General features: G+C 27.1%; 3 protein-coding genes across 5 annotated transcripts; all 3 read left to right on the top strand.

Annotated features, from left to right (window-relative positions):
- Positions 1 to 21: 21 nt before the first annotated feature.
- LOC128953065 (biogenesis of lysosome-related organelles complex 1 subunit 5-like) lies at positions 22 to 870 on the top strand. The gene is made up of 2 exons (XM_054298581.1): positions 22 to 176; positions 238 to 870. The coding sequence occupies exons 1-2, from the start codon at positions 116 to 118 to the stop codon at positions 723 to 725; spliced, it is 549 nt and encodes a 182-aa protein (XP_054154556.1). The 5' UTR covers positions 22 to 115; the 3' UTR covers positions 726 to 870.
- A 1,567-nt stretch (positions 871 to 2,437) lies between these two features.
- LOC128952710 (putative uncharacterized protein DDB_G0289263) lies at positions 2,438 to 5,420 on the top strand. 2 transcript variants are annotated; one of them, XM_054298179.1, is made up of 6 exons: positions 2,438 to 2,598; positions 2,949 to 2,994; positions 3,043 to 3,977; positions 4,054 to 4,487; positions 4,677 to 4,960; positions 5,077 to 5,420. In XM_054298179.1, the coding sequence occupies exons 3-6, from the start codon at positions 3,212 to 3,214 to the stop codon at positions 5,183 to 5,185; spliced, it is 1,593 nt and encodes a 530-aa protein (XP_054154154.1). In that variant the 5' UTR covers positions 2,438 to 2,598; positions 2,949 to 2,994; positions 3,043 to 3,211; the 3' UTR covers positions 5,186 to 5,420. The 2 variants fall into 2 exon arrangements, with proteins under 2 accessions (XP_054154154.1, XP_054154230.1); XM_054298255.1 differs by lacking the exon at positions 4,677 to 4,960 and having other exon boundaries at positions 2,949 to 3,977; positions 5,077 to 5,205.
- A 3,681-nt stretch (positions 5,421 to 9,101) lies between these two features.
- Positions 9,102 to 15,847, top strand: LOC128951725 (transcriptional regulator ATRX homolog). Of its 2 annotated transcripts, XM_054297105.1 has the most exons (6): positions 9,102 to 11,342; positions 11,431 to 11,550; positions 11,619 to 14,027; positions 14,118 to 14,408; positions 14,865 to 14,957; positions 15,316 to 15,847. In XM_054297105.1, the coding sequence occupies exons 1-6, from the start codon at positions 9,312 to 9,314 to the stop codon at positions 15,472 to 15,474; spliced, it is 5,103 nt and encodes a 1,700-aa protein (XP_054153080.1). In that variant the 5' UTR covers positions 9,102 to 9,311; the 3' UTR covers positions 15,475 to 15,847. The 2 variants fall into 2 exon arrangements, with proteins under 2 accessions (XP_054153080.1, XP_054153003.1); XM_054297028.1 differs by having other exon boundaries at positions 11,619 to 14,408.
- The last annotated feature ends 887 nt before the right edge of the window (positions 15,848 to 16,734 follow it).

Below are 16,734 nucleotides of genomic sequence, written 5' to 3'. Positions count from 1 at the left end.
ATCATTGAAAAACATTTGTTTGATTCGACACTTTAGGTATCAAATAGACTACAAACACATTGACTTCAATTGAATGACACATACATTGACTTTCACTTAATTAGTCAATCGATTAATGGATTGCAATAATCAACACATAATGTCAACCAATGAGAGTGTCGTCAATGCATTCAATCGTAAGTTTGTTTTGATTGTCATATGTTTGACACTAACGGTGTGTTTGTGTGGCGACTGTAGTGTCGGATCAGATCATTAGCCGACTCTTTAACCACAAACCATTCATTTTCGGAGAAATCAGATTTATTATCAAAGAGTTTGAAGATAAACGACAAGACAGGGATAGGACAGCACTGAATGAATCATTGCAACGGCTGATGGATATCACTGACAAAGACATAGACTCTGCCATCGATTGCTGCCAACAATTAGATAATAATCTCAACTCTCGTACCCATAGTTTAGACCAATTAATGCAAGAGATTCTTGATTTAGAGTCAAAACAAGAGAGTCATCGCAAGGAAGTGTTGTCCGCCAATAGAGTGGACAGAAATGTCGATTTGATGTCTTTGATTGAGACCTATAACTCAAAGATCAATGACATCGACGGACAGTTCGATGAACAGGAAAAACAACTAACACTTGAATACAAACTCTTGGAAACCAAACTCAATATTATTCCCAACAATTGCAATGAATCGTCAAATGTGTGCCAAAATATAAATTAATTTTTTATCATTTACCAGATTATGTGAATTTTTATCAAATTTTAATTATTAATTGATATACAATTGAGTTTAAAGAGACCTTAAAATTTAAATTGTTTTTATTGTACATAAAAATTTGATTTATAGTAAATTATAATAATTATTGTAAAACTAGTCGATTATATTATATATCATAATTTATATTTGTATCGCATCACAGATTTTATGATTAAAGTTTTTTTTGATGAAATAAATACCATATTATTGTTTTTTGTGTAATATATTCAGTAATAATTGATTTCATATAACACTTATAATTTATATTTATATGATTTTTTAAGGAATTTTTTATGTTTTATTAAAGTTTTACAGATTTACGAAAATAATTTGAACCATAAATAAAACAGTTTTTTATTCAAAACATTGCCAAAGAAGAGATCGCTAATAATAACAGCTAACGAACCATTGAATTAAAAAAACTTGATTTTTTCTAATGAATTGAATTCAATTGAAAAAAGTTATCAAAAGATTAAATACATATTATATGTAGGGTTAGATCAGATTCCCTCCCTCGTCTTATTTTCCATAAGTTCCTTATATTCCCTCTTCCCTGGGAATTCCCTGGGAAGACATTTCCTTGTGGTACCACCTATCGTACCATAACTCACATTACATAATGTTTAATTAAAAACACGTTTGTATAGTAAATGACTGCAAAATGTATTTAATGTTTTTACTAAATGTTTAATAATATTTGAATCATATTTTGATTGAGTTATTGCTAACATACTGGTCCCAATTGAAACACATAGTCATTGAGATTAGGTACTTTATAATGTATGACAAATTATATTTTCCTTTTCTAACGATCAAGGGAGGGAATATAATATATTTTCCATATTTTCCGGGAAAATTGGAGGGATTTTATTTGGGAACTTCCCTCCCTGGGAATCTCAATCTAACCCTAATTATATGAGATGAGAGCACAGGTTGGCACCCGTTCCGGGTTTGACTGCCTGTTGTTAGGTTGGGTTTCAGTGTTGCTATTATAATGACCACAACATATCACAGGCAATACTTGAGAGTTGATTATCAAACTATAAATAAAACTAAAAGTTGTTTAAATATTTTATGCGAAAAAAGCATTAAAAATAATAATAAATGATTTGAGAGAAGACATCGGATACGAGTCATTGGACTTAACATTGATTTTGAAGCCAATGTTTGCCAATGCATTCAATACTACAATAGCTTAACATTCAAGTAATTCAATGCCTTTTAACTAATAGCTGACTATTAAAATAAAAATATATTACTATTTATAAAATATATAAACTTTTTAAAACAATTCAAAGACAGGCATTGCTGTCGACTCAATCATTGTTTAACTACAAGTCTAGCGATATATATATATATATATATATATATATATATATATATATATATATATATATATATATGGAGTAAAACTTTTGTGTAGATGTTGTATATAATATGTATTTAAAAAAGTGTAACACAATTGTGATTATAATTAAAAATACAAACTAATAATAATACAAGTGTTAGGACTTGTTTGTGATATGTATTTCTGTAATTCACTATATATTGAATGCATTCATAATATAATAATAATTGAATGAATGCTTTGACAGACTGTATGTGTTGTTAAAGTCAAACACAACACAGCATTGAGTCCAATGCGAGCACTCATTGAGTCAAATGTTGTTCTAATGTTTTGAGCACTCATTTGATTATAACGTCTAACAACACATTCATCTCATTATTATTAATAAATATTGCATTTATTTCATCCATATATTCATCTTTTTTTTATTAATTATTATTATTATCACTCATTTATAGTCACATAACTCATTAAACAATTAATTTAAAGGTATAACTATTTATGTCATTTAATTTTTATATTAATTTAAAATACATTAAATTAATTAATTTTAAAAACATATCAGTATTTATTTAATGAGTTAACAATTGATGTTTTTGTTATAATTTTGTCCATATTTTTATCAATTTATAGTTAATTTGATAACTTATTTTAATAATTAATTATTGTTTATTACATAATATGATTAATATTTGATGTAATTGTATGTAAATATTGTTTAATAATAACAACAATATTTGATTGAATGTATTGAATGAACAAAATGTTAGCACAAAAGCATTGATTTGTGTGTTTGAAGTACTAATGAATTGCTATTAATATTATGATTTAATTTTCAGATAACAGCGATTAAAACAATGAAATATTTTGCAAATAAACCCAAATGTAAGTAAAAACCAAAAAAACGATTGATTTGTTGAATTGATATCACAGTTAGCGGTCATACCATTTGCGTGAATCAAATGATTAAGTGATGCCTTATTTGGCTATTGATGTCAATTGAATACAAACGACTGTTTTAAAGACAAACTTTTCATTTAATTATCATATTTGTCATCATTTGGTTGTGAAGTGATTTGAGACTATAAACTAAATAATTACAATGACTTCCAGTGATACCATCATTGATAAAGAGTTGGATGATTTTATATATGTGACTAATGAAGATCACGATTACTTGGATTCCGATGATAATTGGCTGACCAATGATGTCGAGCTGAAGACATCGCGAGCCAATTGTCAAAACATTATCAATTGGATCCAAAGTGCATTTAATTGTCAAAAAACTAGTGGTGTTAATATGTCTTTAGTGAACCAATTGAATAACTTGAAGTTGACGAGTGGTCACTCGGTCTCAGTTGACACCCGAACATTTACCCGACAAAAACAACGAAACAAACGCCAGAGTCTGTTTAATGGCACAACTTTGACAACTTTATGCTCACCCGTTAATGAAGACGAGTATTCAAGTCCTGAGGCCAACGATCGGACATTTGAAGTGCAGACAAACGCTAATCAATTATTGAACGGAACGTTTAACAAGAATTTAGGTAACAATACATTTACGATGGCATCAGATGCTCATCAGCTCAATGATATGGAAGACGTTGAAAAAATAGCCAAACTTCAAGAGGACAGTCTTCGACAAAGTTGTTCTACAAATGGGTGGTCAGTCGTAAATCAATCACCAAACAGAACTCAATTGTATACCAGAAATATTAATACCAATACCTTAACAAAAGGTCGTTTACCGACCAGTCATTCACGAGTTACCGATGCAATGGTTGATGACTTAAGTCACTTCCACTTAGAATATGACGATTTAGAAGATGATAATCAGTATTACGATGAGACTATGCTATCGCCAGGTATTTGTTTTAAACTTATAAGTAATTGCATTAAATTAAATCAAAAATAATGATTTGTTAAACATTTTTAAAACAGAGGATTCATTCAGAAAACAAACGTCTTATACGAGCACTCCATTAGTCAACAACAGAAACTTAAATTATAATTCTTCAGTCAATAGACAACCAATGGTTTCAAAGATAATGCCAGATATTAGTAATCTTAAAGCTCATAGTGGTTATGGTGTGTCTAAAGTGGGCAGAAGTGAACCTAATTTAACCCGACGTTTGCAACCATTGGGTCGAGGAATGGCATATAATTCAACGAATAATAGGTATGCGTCCAACAGGACTACCGAAAACAACACTTCCAATCGTCCATTATTTTTGGAGTCAAAAACTCCGAGTGATTCTCGTCTTATTGTTCGACCCAATGGATTAAGACCTCCTAATCACAACTTAATGACCACAAATATGAGACGTGATTTGTCGCCGCCGTCCATACAATGTCAACAATTATTGAATAGAAAGGTAAACAAAATAATTATAAGTAGTTTTCATATTTAATTAAGTAATTAATGCCAAATGCTTTGCATATAGTATGTCATTATTAAAACATTTAAATAATTTATCATTTAATATGAATTGCAAATTATGTTATAATTTAATGAATAGAATATACAGTATTATTAACAATTGGTGTGTATGTGTGTGCCATAGGTTGCGGTTGAGGGAGAGCTTAACAGAGTGGGCACAACCACTACAAACACTAGCAATACTACTACTAATCTGAGTAGAAAATCCACTTTTCGGGTCCGAGACTTTCATACTATCAATAATGAAGACAACAATACTGATCTGTGCTTAACTAATAATACAATTGCATCAACAAATGGGTTCACAACTAACAAAACAATCAATCACAACAATAATGTAAATAATAATAATACAAATCAAACTGTCCAAAGAAATGTGTCAAAAATTCCCGGACCGAAGACTCTTAGGTGAAACTCATAGGATTTTTTAACAGTGCTTTTTAATAATATATTAATTGCTTTTAATCAATCAAAATAGATAATGTAAATCAAGTGTTGTTAACAATTTATTTTTTTACTCACAGATCGGGAATTCCGGCGCCTTGTGGTCCGCGCCCAGCAATGCAATGTCCAACAAACTCAAGACCTCACGTCAATCATACCGATAACTCGTGGAAAAACGGGTGCTTTTAGTTGATGTTATTTTAAATTACAATTATTTGTCAAATTAAAAAAATAGTTTTATAATGTTTTACAGTTTTGCATTTAATTATGTTTAGCTTTTTTTGTTGTTGAATATTTATGATCATTATATAGTCAAAAATTGTTTCATTTTGTGTTATTTTTACTTTTCTTTTTTTATTATATGTAAAGACAAATGTTTTTATTGTCATGATTTTGAAGCTGTGATAATAGCTATGATAATATGTGGCCATAAGTTTTATTTTTTGTTTTAACACTCATTTAATCTAAATTTTAATAATCAAAATATATTTGTACAAAATTAATGAATTTGTCTTTATATAAATTATACTAAAATATATATATATAACTTTATAATTAAAATGATGCACTAATTTTAATGTCCTATCAATTAATATACAAATTAATATGTACTGTATGTATATAAATAATAAGTAGTGAAGTATTATTGTGCCTTTTTATTAAATAAATAACATTGAAGTGCTATTTATTAAAAAATAACACAATTTTTCTATTTGTATATTTTATCATTGAAGATGAGATTAAAAAAGTTTTTAAAAAACAATTTATTTGTTAATTTTGTTAAAATTAATAGCTGACATTAATTTAATGTATTATATTATACCAATCTATAACCGGTTCAAATATTAACAATGATAAAATTATACTATACTTATAAATTGATAGTATTATTTTTGTATCAAAAATTTAATGTATCTATAAATTATTGTTCATTAATTATTTTAAACCATTAATCATTAACAAAAATTTTTATTGATAATTATTTTGTGTTCATATTTTCATATAATATTACTAATAAATTATTAAATATCAATATTATAATATTTATGACCAGTTTATCAGGAAATGCAATGCATAGCTATACTAATTTAAGTAATTTTATAACATATTATTTATATTATACTATAATTTAAATATAGAATATTTCTCATGATTATAATTTTATTATATTGTGACGGATTCTGAAAATATAACTATCAAAGAACATCATTCAAATAAAACATATAAATTAAGAAACAAAAATGAAAACAAATAATAATAATTTAGAATAATATAATATTTTATTTAAAAAATACAATTTCCTCTATTTTTGTCTCCAATCTGGCAAACAAACGATATTCTTCTAAATTTTATAATAAATTTTAAAATTTTATTAAATATATAATATTTATATTATATAATTAGAAATTAAATTATTCAAAAATTTATAATTAATTATTGATATATTTTAGATATTATTTTATGTAAACATTTAGATATATAATTAGAGTATAATTATAAATTTTTTAATTATACTTACAATTGAGGAGTTGATTCATCTGAAACTATGTCTTTAAGCAAATACAGGTACTGTATATATATTATACCAGTAAATAAATTATATATGTTTAGACATTTAAACAAATGTCACATATTCACTGATTATATAACTGTTATAAACTATTTTTTTAAATTTTGTTGTTGTCATAAATTGTTGATATTATAGGACTTGTATAAATAATACATTATAATTAAAGTATACTTTTAATAAAATTGAACTGATAAAATTATAAACAATAAATTAAAATATTAAATATATTTAATTTATAAAGTATAATAATTAAGTATTGTGTCAACTAAATCATATAATTTAATTGTAATACTGTATGACTACTATTTGAATATACTGTCAATATCTCATTTTATAATTTATATAACATATCAATAAAATTGACAAATTAATATAAATTTATAAATATTTAACAAAATTAAAAACAAAATTATAAATATGCAAAATACATGCATAATTTATTATTTAAAATATTCAAATATTTCAAATAAATGATGGTATTATTGATCTGATTTAAAGTTTTAATGAAGTCAATAACTATTCACTTTAAATTTAGATATATTAATATATACAGTATATTTATATATAATATATATTTTCAATAATTCTATATTTTTACCCTCCGGTTAACAAAATTTTCTTTATTTAATTACTATTTATCTCACTTTTTTTAAACAATAAAAAGTATGATGATATCTTCGAGCAACATTGCTAGATTTAAAAAAAATAAATTTAAGGTAAAATTGCTATTTTTATAAAAATTAAAATAAAATATTATAATTTTCAATATTTTATGGAAGATTATTTAGAATTAAATAAAAATTAAATGAAATATAATTAATGTATTTTTTGTAAAGTCATTTTAAAAATAATTACTAACGCAAAAAATTATTTTATTTTAAATATTTGTTTATAAACTAATATAATTGGAGTTTCTGTTAATCTAAATCCAATGATTTTAATATTAATTTTCCTCATTAACTTAATTACATAAAATTTATAAGCATTTTATTAATTGGACAGAATTTTTATTYTTGAATATTTTATTTAAATTATTAATATTAAATTTATTTGTTTATAATAATTTTTAAAAAATAATTTCTACAAATTGTTGAATAATAAAAAATAGTTTTCAAAGAAAGTGCACTAAATAATGAAAAATTGCATTTAAATTATGAATATAATTGAAAACTAGTCGACACTACTGTATATAACATTATTAACTGATATTACAAATATTATGTAACAATAATTTACTGTAAAGTATATGAATCCGGATATTATTGAAATATGAGTTCAAGATTTATACAAATGAATAAACTTTAAAATTTATTTGAAACAAATTTTGTTTTTAAAATTATAGTTTTCAACTTAAAGTAATTTTTATTTATTATTATCTTTATGAAACAGTTTTGTTACTAAAAATATATAATAATTTTATTTAACTTTATTTTAATAACAGAGTACATAATTATAAAAATTAATTTCATTAATAAGTGATATCAATTGTAAGTGAAATTAAATTTTATAATCTAATAAATTATAAACAAATGTCTATAATAATAAAATTATTAAAATAAATTTGAATTATATTAAAAGTAATTTTGGTTATTATTTTGAAATATTAGTTTTAATTATAAAATTTATTTTAAATATACTGATATAATAGATATTTATATTTATCTAAATTTTATTAACTTTGACCAAAAAAATAATTTAATCAATATATTTGATTATTTTATTACTAGAATTTAAGTGTTAAAAATTATAATCAAAAATTTTACTAAAAGTGCTAATAATATAAATACAAAAAATACATTTTAATTCAATGGCTATTATTTTATGATAATTTTTTTAATATATATATATTTTCTATTGCAATGGGAATCAAGTTTTACTAGAAATTCAACACAAATACTGTTTGCCTCCTAAACCCCCCCATCTGTACAATAGAGTTAACAAATTGAGTATCAGTTAAATGCATAACAAATATAATAAAATCCCGATTTGTAATTATAATGACATAAATCATGAATTTATCCCAAATTATAATGTATTAACAATCAAATAAATTACACAAATATTATATTCACATAATTTGTTTGATATAATAATTTTTTATATAAATATTTTTGTGAATTTTAAAATAACTATAAATAATAAAAAATCTAAATTAATTAAAACAATTATTGTTATATKCARTGAATTATGATACGGGATATACTGTACATGTAATTAAACTTACATTTCATATATTTATTGTTACATTATATTAATATATTATTATTTTAAAATGTGATGTTATTTCTTAAAATAATAGTGTGATATCTACTATACAGGACGGGATAGGATATGACAGGACAGGACAGGACAAGACAAGACAGGAATGGTTTTTATAAAAAATAATTATAAAATTAATTAAATTATTCAATAGATATATGAAATAATAGTTTGATTGTAAATATAATGTAATATTTTGGTCACAATATTATACTATTGTTTGGTTGTATTATTGAGTCAACTCTTAACTCTTATTCTATATATTATTGAATGACGTAATTGTGTTATAGAATGAATGAATGAATGAATTTATGAATCGATAGTCAGTTTTGATATTAATATTGAAATTAGAGTTTGAGTTGTTTTATATGTGTTTGCAATACAATGAAAGTGCTGTAAAACTGTGTATAAGTATAGCATTAATAGCGGGAAATGCATTGAAAATAGTGAGCAAAACGGGAATCCATTGTATGGTTTAATGAGCGCATGAGTTATAACATGAGTGACAATACTTTGAACAATCATATCGTCCAACAGTTTGTCCACAAATTGATCCAACAATTAGATACTCAACAAACAGATTCAATACCTGTCAGTGATGTCAAACAATTGATTGAAAAGTTGGCCACAAGTGTTGTTCCCGAAGTGACCGATAATATTAATAAATCAACTAAAGACACGAATACACCAAACACTGGGACATCACTGTCGGCGTCTGAGATCAACACCAATGATAACACACACATCAATGGTCAACACGAATGCCATTCCGATGACAATCAACTGACAACAGAAGACAAACTGTTGACTTCATTTGACAATATAATCAATACTAGTGTTGAGTTAATTGACTCATCTTTGGACACATCACACGATAACATCCATCACATCACTGATAAAGATAGTGATAATCAAGTGTCAGATGAAGACACTGATCAACAATTTAACCAAAGTGTTGATAAGTCTATAGATAATAGCGATAAAATAATTACAGATAATATCAGTGATTATCAAGTGTTACCTGAATATAGTGATTATAGTGATGAACAACTTAACCAAATTGTAAATATATCTGCAGATAATAGCGATAAGACATTTACCGATAGTATCAGTGATAATAAAATTGAAAAGTCCACAGAAGACACTGTTATTGATAGTGTCGATCATAGCCAGAGTATCCATAATAGAGATCAATTAGACGACCAAAAGTGTCCTCAAGAAGTCAATAGTGAAAGTGATATTAAATTAAATACTGAAACTGAGTTTAGAGTCAAGAAAAGAGACGCTTTAGACTCGGAAATTAGTTCAGACGATAACATTAGTGATATATCTATGGGAAGTGCCAGAAGATTGCGCTCAAGAAGTGATAAGACGAGTGCCAAAAGCAGTGCCGATACTTCTGACGTTGATTTTAGTGATTCGTCAAATATACCCGAATCGGACTCAGACTCTGATTATACCACAACTCGACGATCAGCTGCTAATAGAGTGTCTAAATATGATAAACTGAAAAACGATATCAAATTCAAGTTATTGCCATCCATTGACTTAATTAAATTGAGTGATCATATCATCGAGTTGTCAACAAATGAGGCCAAAGAAGCTGAACAACTGATTGTCAATTTAGAGAAACAATTGACAGACTCTCTAACAGCTGTCGGAGTGTATTGTAGAACAATGAAACCTATTGTGTCATCAAATAAAAGAAAAAACAATAATACTGATGATGTGACTGATRATGATAGCAGTGGTTGTGAGGGTGACAAAGAAATTAGGAAATTGTGTCGAAAGCCTAGACTTAGTAAACGAACCACAAAGAAATCAACAAAGTCTGACAATGGTTCCAATGAATCAAATGATGAGATCATCACAAAAAACAAAAAGGAGTCAAAACAGAATAAATTGAAGACATCGACACCACTTAAGTCAAAATCAAGTGATTCAGAACTTGAGTCCGACTGTGATGTCTCTAAAGTGGCTAAAAGTTTCAATGATAAAAGTGATGACACTTTTAGATCATTGAAGCCGTCAAAGAATGTCGATGTCTTGGACTCGGATTTAAGTTCTGATGAAGAAATCAATAAAAAGGACACTAAAAACAAATCTAATAAAAGCAACAAAAATAAGGATTTAGTGAAAGATGAAAAAAATGACAGCGAATGTGATATTAATAGCGATAGTAATATTAAGACTAATAAAAAGCCAAATATTAAAGAAAAGTCAGTAATTAATATCGAGAGCAGTGATGAAGAAATTGTTGCCACGAAAAGAAAAGTTGCAAAAACTAAGCGAACAAATTCTGACGACGATTACAACGATAAAGAGGATAATAGTGACGATTACTCTGAAGGAGAATCTGAAGGATTGGATCCGTCAGCTTTAGAATCTGAGGACAACTCTGACGATGAAATTTCCGGTTCCGATGGAAAGTCAAAGAAATCAAAAAGTGGTAAAAAATCGAAAGATTCAAAAAAGAAGAAGAAGTCGAAGGAAAAATCAAAGAAAAGAAAACGAATTGTAATTATTATAACTTCTAATGTCATTAATATTACTCTTAAATTATATGAAATTAATTAATTTTGTTTATTTGTTATCAATTGATTAGAAAATTGCTGACTCATCTGATTCTGATGATTGTAAAGTTCTTTCTGACGGAAACAACGAAGATTCGCCTAATAAAAGCCGCAAAAACATTAGGAAAGTTATATCCGATAAGAAACTAAAGGTTTGTTTASTCAAAAAATAGTCTGATTTAATGATATGTTTTACTAAAAAATTATGATTTATTTATAGCAACAAACAAAAGACGCGGCAGAAGCAGAACGCGATCGTATTAAACGAATTAAAGAACATCAGAAAGTATACAACGATTTTATTAAAGAAAGACAATTAAAGTCAACGGATGTCAAAGAATTAATACTTGAATTCAACAAAGAAACCAAAGAAATTGTCACTGAAGTGGACAAAGATTTGGTGAAATATTTAAAACCYCATCAAACAGATGGCATTCAATTTATGTATAATTGTCTCATTGAGTCCATCGACCAGTTGTCTATATCGGAAGGTTCTGGTGCTATATTGGCTCATTCAATGGGTTTGGGAAAAACATTACAAGTAATAACATTTTTGTATACAGTTATGTCACACAAAGTTATTAAAAAGCATTTAAAGCGTTCAATTGTGATCTGTCCGGTRAATACAATCAAGAACTGGGCCAATGAGTTCAAAATATGGCTCAACGATAATGATTTTGACGATCTCTTAGTCTTTGAGATGCACGACGCAAAGACACCACTTCAAAGGGCAGAACTATTAAACTTGTGGTTTGATAGGGGAGGAGTCCTTATCATTGGACTTACATTATATTCGAGTCTTGTGATGGGAGGACGCGGCAAAAAGCCTCCTAAATCAGTGAGAACTGCTGTCCATAAATGTCTAATAGATCCCGGACCTGATATCTGTATATGTGATGAGGGACATTTGCTCAAAAATGAAAAGACCTCTTATAACAAAGCAGTTTCACAAATGAAATGTTTAAGACGTGTAGTACTCACTGGAACTCCACTTCAAAACAATTTGAGTGAATATTATGTTATGGTATCGTTTGTTAAGCCAAGTCTTTTAGGCACCAAAAAAGAGTTCATCAATAGATTTGTAAATCCAATAACTAATGGTCAACACGAAGATTCAACTGAATATGACGTCAAAATAATGAAGAAAAGAGTGCATATATTACACACATTATTGAATGGTTGTGTTCACCGACGAGACTATAATGTTTTGGTACCATATTTGCTACCAAAATATGAATATGTATTGAGTGTTATGTTAACAGAAAAACAAATAGAGTTGTATTCGCATTATTTGGAGAATTGCACCGATAGGTCGCGTCAATGTCTTTTAGCCGATTACGGAGCCCTACGACTGGTTTGGAACCATCCGATACTTCTGTTTGAACAACACAGACGCAAACTTGAGAAAGAAAATGACGAATTGGACGAATTTATCAATGATGACGACGACGATGAAGACGCCGATATACCAGCCAGTGGTGACTCTGATATCGAATGTATTGATGATAAACTAACGTCACGACCATCAAGAAGAATGCGAACTCGATTTGGAAAGCATGAAGAAGAGGAACAGGAGGTGGAGGAAGATGTGAAAAGCGAAAAAAGTAGTGACAGTGTATCCAATGCATGGTTTTCAAAGTTCCTTAAGAGTAGAGAAGACGCCAAACAAATAGAACTCTCCGGAAAATTTATTCTTCTTTTCTCAATACTTGAAGAATGCGAACGATTAGGCGATAAAATATTGATATTTTCACAGAGTTTAGACACTTTAGATCTCGTCGAAGAAATGCTTAAAATTAAATCTGAAATATCATTACAAAAGTCACGCCAAGAAAGCGATTTAGAGACGTCTTATAATGAAGTAACCAATTTGTGGTACAAAAACATTGATTACTTTAGACTCGACGGCTCTACCGGTTCTGACTATCGGAAAACATGGATTGATTTGTTTAATCAGGAGAACAACTATAGGGCCCGACTGTTCCTGTTATCGACAAAAGCCGGTGGTTTAGGCATAAACCTCGTCGCTGCCAATCGTTGTATTATATTTGACGCCTCTTGGAATCCATCACACGATGTTCAAGCAATCTTCAGAGTGTTTCGATTCGGACAAAAAAAACCGGTTTATGTCTATAGGTTTGTAGCCCAAGGAAGTATGGAAGAGAAGATTTATGAACGACAAGTGATAAAACAATCGCTTTCGTGTCGTGTTGTCGACGAACAGGCCATTCAAAGACATTTCAAACAATCAGAAATGTCTGAGTTATACATATTTACTCCCGACACCAATAAAGATAGACCGACTCCTAAAGTACCCAAAGATAGACTTTTGGCCGAAATCCTTATCAATCATAAGGAATATATTGTCAAATATCACGAACACGACTCTCTTCTTGAGAATAAACCCGATGAAGATATGACTGAAGAAGAAAAGCAATCGGCTTGGAATGAATACGAACAAGAAAAGGATGCACTCTTTCTTAGAGAAGAACAGGAAAGGGAGGCACGTATTCAAAGACAAAACTATATTTATCAACAACAACAGTACCAACAATATATTCAACAACAACAACAACAGCAGCAGCAACAGCAGCAACAACAACAACAAACACAACAATACGCTCAACAGGTTTATCAACAAATGCAAAATAATCTTTTATCACAAAATCTTCAGTACGGCTCTACTTCTAACACATTCTCAACACTTCTTCAAAATCAGATTTACCAGAATATTATGAAATCTCAGGAAGCGATACGCAAACAACAACAACAAAAATATCAAGAAGCGACTGAAATGATTATAAGACAACAATTATCAGCACAACAGTCCACTTCATCAGCTAATGGGGGTCTTCCGAGTTATGACTCCATGACTGTTGAAGACATTGCACGATATTTTAGAGCACTTAATACTAATATCAGTCCCAATGATTTGGTTCAGAAGATTTTCAATTTAATCGACACCGGTATCAAAACCTGTTCCAAGGAATTGGAAGATGTCAAACAACAGGTCAGTCACTTATTATTATCTATATTTATGTATCATTTTTTTATAATATAATCGATACAATATTTGTGCTTATATTTTAAGTTTAAATCTATCTAATAATTAATTGGTTTTAAGTTCAGCTTTTTTTATTAAGTCACACAAAGTGTGTATTATTTTTAATATTTATATTATATATAAATAACTATTGAATCGTTATTATTATTTTACGATTAACTTATAGATTGCATTTATTAGAATAAAATCTAACTTTTTATAGACTAATTTATTATATGAATAAAGTAAATYAATACTTTGATTTAAAATGAAATTAAATATAAATATTTGCATATTTTTTAGCAATTATTATACTAACTATAGTATTTTAATTACATTTTTAGCATAATTTATTATTTCTGACTTATTTTTAAATATTTTAATAAATTGAAAATTATTWTAATATTTAATACCAATGTTTAGATGAGAACACAGAATTCGGTTGAATTGAGACCGAAATACGAAAAATTGGCGAAAGAAGTGTTTAATTTGAATACTCAAAAAACAAGAGCTCAGGTATTATAACATTATTATTATTATTATTGCATTTTGTTTTGATTTAGTTAATAATCATTACATTGTATCAAAATGTTTGCAACAATTGAAACATCACTTTAATGACTAATGAAAAATCAAAATACATATACATTGAAATCAAATTCATGTGCAATATATGTGAAATATCCCAAAGTGGGTTTTTGTTACCATCACTATACGGGATTCCCAGGACCGGGAATCCCTACAAAAACCCCCAAAGTGTTTGCTTATATAGTTTTTACAAATTAAAATATTTAGAGTCATATAAGATATTTAATTTTAACATTTTTTAATAAACTGATATTGTTTATAATTATAATTATTATTGTGTTGATAGGCTATGTTTATAAGCCAAATGAATAGGACAACAACAGCAACAACAACAACACCAGCAACAGCTGGTCCCAGTATTTTGAGACGACATATGACGAATGGTTCGACACCATCGACATCGACATCCAAATCTGCCAATGATTTGATAGAAGAAGTCGATTAATAGCTTATCAGTCATTCAAATCATTTAGTCATTAAATGATAAATTACTTCATTCATAATCGCAATTAATTTTTAAAGTTAAATACTATTTCTATTTAAACATTTGATTTTATCTTTAATTTGATTCAGTTATTGTAAAAGTGATTTTTGTGTGAAGACATGCGTCGACAGGTAGACTATTAATACCGTACTATTGGTTTATAAGGTTTTACAGTATATTGTATATGAAAAGTTTGAATCTGTATTTCCTATCATACAGTTTAGCGCACATTTATTTTAATATATCACAAGTTTCACTACTACTACTGCTACTATCATTGCTATTTGTAACTATTTATTGATATTATTAATAATAATATTTTGTCATTAAGTTGTACAAAATAAAACCTTTTTAAATTTAGTATTAATATTATATAATTAAAATTAAACTAAATATTTGTGGATTCATATAATTAGGTCTGTATTATTACCGTAATATTATAAGCGCTAAACTATTTGTTATACTAAATCATAATCTATTGTATTTTGAATGCCTGTCTCTTTGTTTTGATTGTAATTTATTTAATTCCTATATAAATAATATTAACATTAATGTAATAATCAGCTATATAATAGATATTTTTATTATTGTCATAATTATAATAATACAATATAATATATTATTATATATATATTAAAACAATTGTTAATTAATTTATACACTAGGTTGTTTAAATTACTTTTTTTCTATGTTTACTTTTGTAAAAAATATTTTATATTACAACTATTTATAAATAAAAAATATGATTTTATTAATAAACTTATTTTTAATAAATTAATATTTATTAAATTTTTATTTCAATTAAGGTAACAATGAAGATTTATATAACTAAATTTTTAATCGATATTAAAATTTAGAATAACTTATATAAACTGCAAAATATCGATATCACGAATGATTGTATCATAACTAGTCCTATACAACAAACTCATTATATATACTGTAGTAATAGGCAAACAACTCAACAAAATAATCATTTCCTATATTAAGAATATTCCTAATGTTTAGCTATTATATCCAAACCATAGGATAGCTAATGGAGTTTATTCTTATAGAAGGGAATCACTTAATTATGTGACTCTAAGGGAAACGTAACAACAAATATGTTTGTTTGAAATATCTATATAAAAGCAATAATATAGTATAGGCTTATATTTAACATTACATTTCAATTGAAACCTTATAAGTATTCATAACTAAGTTAGTTATAATAATTACATT

The sequence above is a fragment of the Oppia nitens genome, unplaced genomic scaffold (genome assembly GCF_028296485.1).
Source record: "Oppia nitens isolate AA-2021 unplaced genomic scaffold, nextdenovo-longstitch-racon4-pilon3 scaffold10_pilon_pilon_pilon, whole genome shotgun sequence".
In the NCBI taxonomy this organism is placed as follows: Eukaryota; Metazoa; Arthropoda; class Arachnida; order Sarcoptiformes; family Oppiidae; genus Oppia; species Oppia nitens.
The sequence above is the reverse complement of the archived record's forward strand: the minus strand, read 5'-3'. Positions and strand labels throughout refer to the sequence as shown.